Source organism: Mercurialis annua, linkage group LG1-X (assembly GCF_937616625.2).
Source record: "Mercurialis annua linkage group LG1-X, ddMerAnnu1.2, whole genome shotgun sequence".
Classification (NCBI taxonomy): domain Eukaryota; kingdom Viridiplantae; phylum Streptophyta; class Magnoliopsida; order Malpighiales; family Euphorbiaceae; genus Mercurialis; species Mercurialis annua.
In genome coordinates, this window is record NC_065570.1 from 42,186,191 (window position 1) to 42,196,113 (window position 9,923).

The 9,923-nt window shown below is 32.0% G+C and overlaps 1 protein-coding gene across 1 annotated transcript; it reads right to left on the minus strand.

Annotated features, from left to right (window-relative positions):
- Positions 1–4,982: 4,982 nt before the first annotated feature.
- Positions 4,983–9,020, minus strand: LOC126666215 (vesicle transport protein GOT1). Its single transcript, XM_050359220.2, has 7 exons — positions 8,871–9,020; positions 8,494–8,605; positions 7,654–7,745; positions 7,477–7,557; positions 6,558–6,655; positions 6,393–6,468; positions 4,983–5,263 (listed from the first exon to the last, which is right to left on the minus strand). The coding sequence occupies exons 2-7, from the start codon at positions 8,519–8,521 to the stop codon at positions 5,237–5,239; spliced, it is 402 nt and encodes a 133-aa protein (XP_050215177.1). The 5' UTR covers positions 8,522–8,605; positions 8,871–9,020; the 3' UTR covers positions 4,983–5,236.
- Positions 9,021–9,923: the final 903 nt, after the last annotated feature.

Here is a 9,923-nt window from a genome sequence, read left to right on the forward strand (position 1 = left end):
ACGTATTCCTGAGCTTAATGCGCGAAAACAATGAGGGATTAGCTCAAGGAGTACTAAAAAGGGTGTTTTTTGGCAGTAAGGAAAACCCATTCTCCATTCAGCCCGCCTCAAACAAAATGAGAGAAGGAAAGGAGATCAGTTTGATTTTGAAATAATCAAGTACCCCGGTAGCTTATATTCCGGAATCCCATTTCTCCGATTCAGGCATGAGGGCCTTGGATCTAACAGAGTGATCGAAAGATCTCCCATATGTGACACACATGATGAGCTGACAGAAAAGCTTCTTCCGCAATTGGATAAGCGAGGACTGTAATTTGATCTAATTTGATAGCTGGGAACTGAAATGAACTACCTTAAATCTATTTCAGGGGTGATAAGCGCCCAAGAGAAACTCTTGAAGAGAGGAAGAAAAAAAAGTGGGGGAAGAAGAGTGGGTATGTGGGCATAAATCCCAAGACGCCGCGTCTGGACGGGCGGAATAGATGAGCGAAAAGTGCCACAAAATGTTCTATTTTTCCATAGAAAGAATTGCTCCTCTTAGTTCCGGCGTTAGAAGGGTACGAAAGGAATAAAGTAGTCATCTTCATTGATCTATTTTTTCATCGAGATTCGGTTCAAATCATGCAGCCATTTTTATGGTAAGAGACTATGATCCAACTACCTTTCCTACCAAATCTCTCTTTATTCTGGCATATAAATGAAGGCGTTAAAATTTTTTCATTATTCGTGGGCTAGCAGCTTCCAAGCGCGAGCTTTTTGTACGTCGTATGCCTACCTTTTTTGAAACATTTCCCGTTGAGAAGTTTCTTATTTCTGTGACCGCGGTTACAGCCTCCAGTTTAGTTTGGAAGTCTTCTTCCAAGATGATCCATTCCGCGCAAGTATGGATGAAGAGGTCTTCCCAAGCTTGTTGGCTGGACCCGGTCTGTTGACCCTGGCTTTACTTGTATCATGCAAATGTCCAACACCCGGTTGTGGTCCGACATGTTGATGAGCCTGAAGCAACGGAGTATTGAATTCCTCCGATCTTACGAGGGATTTCCAACAAGAACTTCCACTCAAACTGGATCTCCAAGCGCCGGGGCGCTTTTTTTTTTTCCACAATAAGACCTGGACGATTCTATCAACCTTACATCGATCACCAAATGAAACAACATTTCGAACTTGCAAAATGAATCTGTTTATCATAAAGAGATTCGTTGTTCCTGACCCTGAGGTGAAACTGATCCAATTTGGAGTTGTTGATGTTTATACCGATCAATCATAGAAGAAAAATTCTGATTCTCGGGAAAACAAGGCTGTTTCCGCTTGGGCATTTTTCGTCCAATTCTTTGGTTGTCCGTACTCCAAGAGAAAGCTTTCCATCCTCTCTTTATCATCTCGTGCCAGATGCAACAAAGGACTCATCGATTCAGAAAGATGAAGGGCCAAAAAGTAAAAAAGATGATAGCAAAGTAAGGTATTACAATAAAAAAATTTAAAGTAAGGTTTTGCAGGTTTGGTATTTCTTTCTAACACTACCGCCATTTCCGACCTCATATGCCCCAATTTAGCAATAAGTCTTAAAATGGGTAATTTTTCAGACCCGATTTCAAATCATCCATCCGCACTAAACGATGGTTGTCGGAGCATAAACGGTAGTCTTCGGAGCGAAGGCCATGGATGGCGACCGTTTTCTCCTTCTCCTGGCGGCATGTTGCTTCTCAGTGTTATTTAAGGCGCAAGGCACCCTCAAGGCGAGAGAGAGCCATATATCGCCCGAGGCGAAAAGCGCTAAAAAGCGCTCGCCTTATCGAAGTAAGGCGCCTACATCTAAAATATTAAATATATATATATATATATATATATATATATATATATATATATATATATATATATATATATATATATATATATAATAAAAAGTCATAAAACATAGTATATCCTAAACACTTAATTAGAAACTTAAGCAGACTTGTAAACTTCCTAAAAGACATTAGAACTTTCTAAATTAAATCCATTTAAGTCATTAATTAAGGCTATCAAATAGGAATGTCTAGATTATAGTAAAAGTCACCTTACGTATATTTTAATTTGAAGTTAGCGTGTTTTACTAACAGTTATTCCTTTTTCTTTTGTGAGATATACTTGGGTTATAATTAGGTTATCTAAAGAAGATAAGCAGCCTTTAATATTAGTAGCAGAAGCTATAATTAATTGGGACGATGACAAAATTACCTAACGTTTTAAAAATATTTACAAAAGTACCTGTAAATGTTTATTATTTACAAAAATACGACTGATTTAAAATTAATTACAAAAAAAACCAAAAAATGAAAATTAATTACAAAAGTACGATTTGTATAATGTCGGTATAATTATTGTATAATTTTGGAATATTAAAACTATAAATCAGATAATTTAAAAATAATATTTGGTTTAATATTGGTATAATTTCTGTATATTTTCAGTATATCGATTATAAATTTTTCTATATATTTTCTAGTTGATAACATGTATATTTTTTTATATGTATTTTTCACTATAGTTGGTAATGAACTAGAGAATTTGTATATTGTTGGTATAATTTTAGTATATTGTTAGGTTAATATTTAGTAAGCGATGTGGTGTAATGTTGATTTAACAATAAAATTTCAGTATATTTTGATGTGTACACTCTTGGTATACTGTTGGTATAATTTTGGTATATTTATTAATTTAATTTTTAGTATACGATTTGATGTAATTTTGGTACATTTTTATTTAATATTAATAAAATCTCAGTATATATAATGTTGGTATAATTTTGGTATTATGTTAATATAATGTTGATATAATGTTAGTTTATTAGTATACTGACATTATATTCACAGTATACACCGTATGTTTGATATTATTTTTTATTTTTTTGTACTTTTGTAAATAGTATTAAGATTTTTATAAATGAAAAAAGTCAACATGTACTTTTGTAATTATTTTCATTTTATTTTTTTATAAATGGTGTAATTTCCTCTTAATTTAAAGGGACGATGACAAAAGTACCTAAAATTTTAAAAATATTTACAAAAGTACCTGTAAATTTTTTTTATTTACAAAAATACGACTGATTTAAAATTAATTACAAAAGTATCAAAAAATGAAAATTAATTACAAAAGTACGATTTGTATAATGTCGGTATAATTATGGTATAATTTTGGAATATTAAAACTATAAATTAGATAATTTAAAAATAATATTTGGTTTATTATTGGTATAATTTCAGTATATTTTTGGTATATTGATTATAGATTTTTATATATATTTTCTAGTTGATAACATGTATTTTTTTTTTATGTGTATTTTTCACTATAGTTGGTAATGAACTAGAAAATTTGTATACTCTTGGTATACTGATGGTATAATTTTGGTATATTATTAATTTAATTTTCAATATACGATTTGATGTAATTTTGGTAAATTTTTATTTAATATTAATAAAATCTCAGTATGTATAATGTTGGTATAATTTTGGTACAATGTTGATATAATGTTAGTTTATTAGTATACTAACATTATACCCACAGTATACACCGTATGTTTGATATTATTTTTTATTTTTTTGTACTTTTGTAAATATTATTAATATTTTTGTAAATGAAAAAAGTCAACATATACTTTTGTAATTATTTTCATTTTTTTTGGTAAATGGTGTAATTTCCTCTAATTTAAATAAGAAAAGCCCATTTTCATTTTTTAAACAGAAGCCCACGTTTTATCACATATTCACGTTCTTTTTCATCGTCTTCTTCCTCTATGTTCAAACCCTAGCCGCTATTATTTCCCTGACAGAAACACTTCAAAGAAATCAATCGCGGCGGTACAGATCCTCACTGGTTTAGTCTCAATTCCATTCTTAACAACCTTTAACTCCAACCTTCTCAACGTAAAACAAAAAAAATCAAAAAAGCGTGCTTTTTCATATTTCAGGGCGAGCCAAGGCGAGCGCTAAAGCGAATAAAGCGCTCGCCTTACTGAAGGCGCCTCGACTTGAAGGTCTAGAGGCGCCTAGCCTGAGCGCATTAGGCGCTCAGGCGAGCGCTATTAACAACACTGTTGGTTCTGTTCCTCCATTGTTGCATTTTTGCTCTAGTTGAATACACACAGATAATGATGTGTTTTATTTAATAGGCTAGGGTAAAATAGGAATAAAAATAGAACGAGATATAAAAAAAAGTTTTGAAACCAATTGAGAGATTTCTACACATAATTTTTTATGAGTCGCTAATGTATATTTTTAGAAAAAGTGAGGAATAGGGTAAGGGTGTAATTTCCTCAATTTTTAGCGGCACAGAAACTGACTTGAGATCTGTGGCTTTTACTAGGGGAGAAGATTACTTTTAGGCCATGTTTGGTTCATGGAATAGAATATCATGGAATAGAAAAGTTATTCCATAAGGAATGGAATAGCCATTCTTTAGTTTTTGAGAGGAGTGTTTATTCCACAAAATCATGGAATAACAATTCTTTGGAATACCTATTCTATGAAGCAAAGTAAAGAATTGTCATTCTATACGGAATAGCTATTCTATTCCGCACCTATTCCATGAACCAAACATGGCCTTAGGTGTACTATATTCTAGTTTGTTTGCATTAGAATTAATAAAAGCAAAGTAAAGTAAAGAGAAAAGATGAGAGGTCATAATGTTTTAATCAAAATGCTAAGAAATAACATGAAGAAACTGTACTTGATAGGCTTGGAAGTAATATAAGGAATCGAATTGCATTCAGTACGAAGTATGTTGAGTAAAACAGAATACACAAAATGCAATGTTATCGATATGCAGATGAGCTTGTGGGTTTGAAAGTCTTACAAAGAGATAACCACTGTAACCATGTCGTCGATAATTTCCTACTGAAGGTATACTTAAGTACAATCAGACTTGAAAGAACCTGCAAATGATATCAAAGCCAACAAACTATATGCTTGATTTACTTAATAGAGGAGAACGAAAACTTTGCAGAATAACTCAATAGAAAATCATTCATTGTATTGATTCCAACAACATAAATGGTGTAATTTTTTATACATTAATGGAGCCAGAGTTATTTTTCACAATCTGTATTTTGAAAAAATGGATTAAATTGCACAAACGAAGCTGCCTTTCCTAAATTATGGTTTACGAGGATACTCATTTGATGACCTCTTTGAAGGTTAAATTATGATCAGCCAGTTAAAACTTCACGCAGTTATCAGAAGCAGCGGATGACAGCAAGTCTTCAAGCGCCCCTTAGACGATCAAGAAGCTGCAATTTTTGATAGATATGAATCAGTTGTATGGCACGTCTATAAATTCGGAAAACTGAGTCACCAAGAGTCCAAGTTCATTGACAGGTTAGTCGAAAGTAATCAGTTTTAAGAAGTGTCAAATACTCAATAAATTCAGAAGTTCAATATTTTATGTAAGACTCTATCTATGGTTTTACCGTCTATAACACATTTCCGCAAGCAAATCCCTATTGAGCTATTTCACACAACAAACAACCATTGACCTTAAAGTGTGAACAAGCACATGCCTACGAAGCACCGATGCGGGTACGGGTACGGGTATGGGGAACGCCATTGTAAAAAAAAATTAGGACACGGGTACGGCGGGGACACATCAATTCTTTTATTTTTTTAAAAATATGTATTGACTCATATATAAGGTTTTAAGATGCATAAACAATGAATATTATGTCATAAGATGCATAAGTAATACGTAATACGTAAGTTAGTTGAATTAACAATTCCAACATAAATTCAAGTCATTCAAACTAATTCCAATAAGAAGTTTTAAAGAACAAATATGTCTTTAACAATAAGAAAAAGTACTTGAAATAAAAACAACATACTAGATATATATGAGAATTAGAAATAGGGTTTAGTTTAGGTTATTATCTAATTGTATTTGGATTTGAGCCCGTTTAGTTAACTTTCTTATAAAAGAAAACCCGTACTAGAAAAGAGACTTTAAATTAACTAAAATGCCACTATAAAGACTTTAAATTAACTAAAATGCCACTATAGGTGTCCCCAAAGTGTCCCCGGCGTGTCCCCCTCTTTGACCAGTCAAAGGTACGTCGGGTACGTGTCCCCGGCGTGTCCCCATCTTTGACCAGTCAAAGGTACGTCGGGTACGTGTCCCCGCGTGTCCCCGGTGTGTCCCCATGTCCCCGGCGTGTCCCCTTAAATACGGCACTCCGGAGGAGTGTCGGTGCTTCATAGGCACATGCGACATGCCTACCTTACCTTGTGTTCCAAATATTTAATTAATCAAATGGGATTGCCAAAGATCACAATGTAATACCATATTTGATGAGATAAAGATAAATTCATGGATGTCATGCAAATAAGCCTATGCATGAAAGATTGCAGAAGCCGTTGATAACTCACCAAAACAGGATACTGTATAATCCATCCAACAACTGGAATCTGGTAGAGGAACACCTTAACTGTTGGCCAAAAGCCACTAGAAAAAATAAACAATAATAGCAAGATTTCAGGCACAGAAAGGTATGCACACCATTCAGATATTTATGATAGATGAAAAGAACTAACCCAAAGAGAGCAATACAACCATAAAGTTCCAATATAATACCAACAATTGGCCAACGAACAAATATAAAGAAAAGTCCCAAAATGAAAGACACCGTTCCCTGCAAAAGATGGTTAAATTGTCATATACTTGTATCCAGATGGATATATTTTTTGTCACCTATTCATGCGCAGAAGCATTAAAATGTGACACTCGACAGCAATAGTCATTAGGCCTTTTATTAATTTATACACTACAATGAAAAGCCAAACCCTGCATATTTGGACATGGAGAAAGCTATAAAAATGTAAATAGAACAATGACCAAAAATGTATGTCTAGTAAATATGCAGGTTTTTGATGTCTATATGAGAATGAAAGAAAATGTTTAGGACCAGTTCCCTACATCTCCACTCACATTTAGAAAACACAAAGATGGATGAGGGAAGACATTTTTCAAGGTGATAAAATAAGTATTAAGAAATCAAATACAATACTAAATAATAAAACAGGGCTTATAAGCAAGTTTGGTGTATTCTGCAAAAACTCTAGCCATTATCTTAAAGGCGACTAAAATTGCATATAAACTGTCAGATAAAATGTGACATCAACATATCTTCAGATTTGACTAATAGGAAAAATCTGTATAGATATGCAACTAATGCCGAGGTTTTCTGACATTTAATATAGTAGTTTAGTGTTTAGAATGTCAATAAGTATAGATCGAAGAATACAGCAAAAGATTTCAAGTCTTAAAGAGGTTTCACTATCTAATTTCTTTTTACATCACAATGTACTATATTGAACTGCTAGATTTGATCCTTCAGACATTTACTGATCTATGTAAAACAATTTTTCACTTCATGGAAAACCATGAAAAGACAGAAATAACTAAAAGCCGGATTAGTCAGAGGATTCAGTATAAAAAACTGCATCCTATTACCTTATAGTTTGCCCTGTTTGTGAAAAGCTTCCAAGTCGAATACCAACCAAGCAAAATGGCTACGCCTGTTAACCAAAATATCTACTCACATAATACCAAAAGGTTAGAAAATTGATATATTTTGATCACTTCTTCGACCATTGTCAATTGAATCCTAGTTTTTAAAAGAAAACTTACATTCCCCAGCGCAAGCAAACCCCTATCGAAAAATAGAAGTGCCCCGAGAAATGTAAAAAATATTCCAAAGCCAATAAGACCCAAACCAATTTCTGCAAAGTAAAGCCAACATTTATCAACAATATAAAACTTACTAGAAAGAGTGCTAAGTAAGTTCAACTACTTCAGTATCACAATTATTAAATTCTAGAGGTAAAAAGATTTTGATCTAACAGTGTATGAAAGAGTTATCAATAAAATCAGGTTTATCTATATAACTAGGTTTGATGCAAACAGAAAATAATAACTTATTACAGCCAGAGCTTTTTTTCTTCTCATTTTCTGTATTTTTCAAAAATGTGACAGTAAAATGAGTTTCTAAGGTCGAGTCAATGCAACAGGACACCAAATTTCCAGGACTATCATCTTATTTTTGTGGTTGTGCATAGACCGCCATATTTACAACTGTGCATTTATTTCCTACTGTATGCTTGATCTAGTAGTCTATCTTATTTCATCCTTCTCCAAATCGTTACAAAAGATAATGTGCGTTATATATCACCCATCTCGTACTCACATTCTATGTACATTGTTAGAACATCCAAAGAACTTCAAGTAGCACATGAAAAGCATCAAATGTCTTACATGATAAACAGCAACAAAGATATAAACAGCAATAAAGATATAAACAGAAACAATGATAAACAAGCCTAGCACGTAGAAATGTAACAACATTGATGTGCAACGGAATTGCACACGTTGGTAGTATTACCTAAATGCATATAGACATGCTGATAATGAAAAACTCAAAGCAGCAGAAACTACAGATATATCGGGTTATGCCAATAACAAAATGCTTACTCTTCTGTTCATTTAGTTCATAGGCCATCTGAATGACCGTAAATGATCACCCTTTACGATTAATAATGTAGTCACACTGGCTGCAACAACTGAAATTTGAATCTTGAGTTTCCTACAAATTGAACTAAACTGATAAGCAAAAGGAAAGGCAAAGCAAAGCATAGTGTTTTTAAAATCAATCAATAGCACCATGAAAATAGAATCCCAAAGAAACAACTTCAATAAGTAATTAGATAGTGATATTTTAGATATTGTGTATAAGCAAATTAACAAAACAAAGAAAAAAATTGATACGAAGACAGTAACAGTGTTAATCGAAGGATTAGCAGGGAAAATGAAGAGATATTTAGAAGATTCAACAAAGAGAAGTGACTTGCCTGTCAACCTAATGCACACATCAATGGTGAAGAAGATCGATTCTCATTCTCCCTTCCTCGGCTAATTTTCAACAACACTGCCTCTTATTTCACTTATTTTCAATGGCGAAAAAGATCGATTCTCATATTTCACTTATTTTTATAACCAGAAAAATCTCATCTATACTATATATAAAAGCACGGATGGGGGGACAGGCAAATTTACTGAATAATCCTTTTCAGTTTACTATTAAATAAAGGTTTTATAGTCATTAACTAATTAGTTATTTAATTAATCACTATTATAATTAAAGTTCTAATTAGAATAAGTAGCTAAATTATCTCCAATTTAGTTTTTAATATGTAAAAATAACTAAATTGTCTCCAGGAATACCTATCTTTTAGTTTGATTGAACTACAAAATTTAAATACTATATTTGGTCAATATAATTATTTAAATTTCTATCTTATTATTTTTAAAGATACTATTAATAAAATTAAGTTAATTATTTAATTATGATTACTATAAAACCAAAAGAAGAATAAATTCAGTATGGAAAAAAATTAATAACCGAATATATTATATTTACTTTTATAATTTTTTTTAACTAATTTAATATTAATTATAAATATAAACGAGTTTAAGGAATAAAATTTTAAAGTTTTTAAAAGATTACCTCAAAGATAAAAATATTTTTAAAATTTAATGCCAAAAATAAGACTTCAAATCATACTTTACTGTGTTTGAAGTTTATTTTTGAGAAAATGCCACCATATACCTCAAAAATTAAAAATATTATATTTTTTTTTTTAATGTTAGTGACCCAACAAAATATTTTTGACAATAATCCTTCTTTTTTAATTGTTCCTTTTCAGCTCTACCCCTTTCAATAAGAAATTATTAAATTAACCTTATCCTATTCTTATTGTTGTATACCTTATTTAGACAATCCCTTCCAACTTTTCCCGCTCCCACTTTATTTTTCTTTCTCACTTCTCTATTACTGTAATTTTAATTTTTCCATATTTTATTGGCATGCACAGATGGGTACAAATTACGAGATGACCATCAGT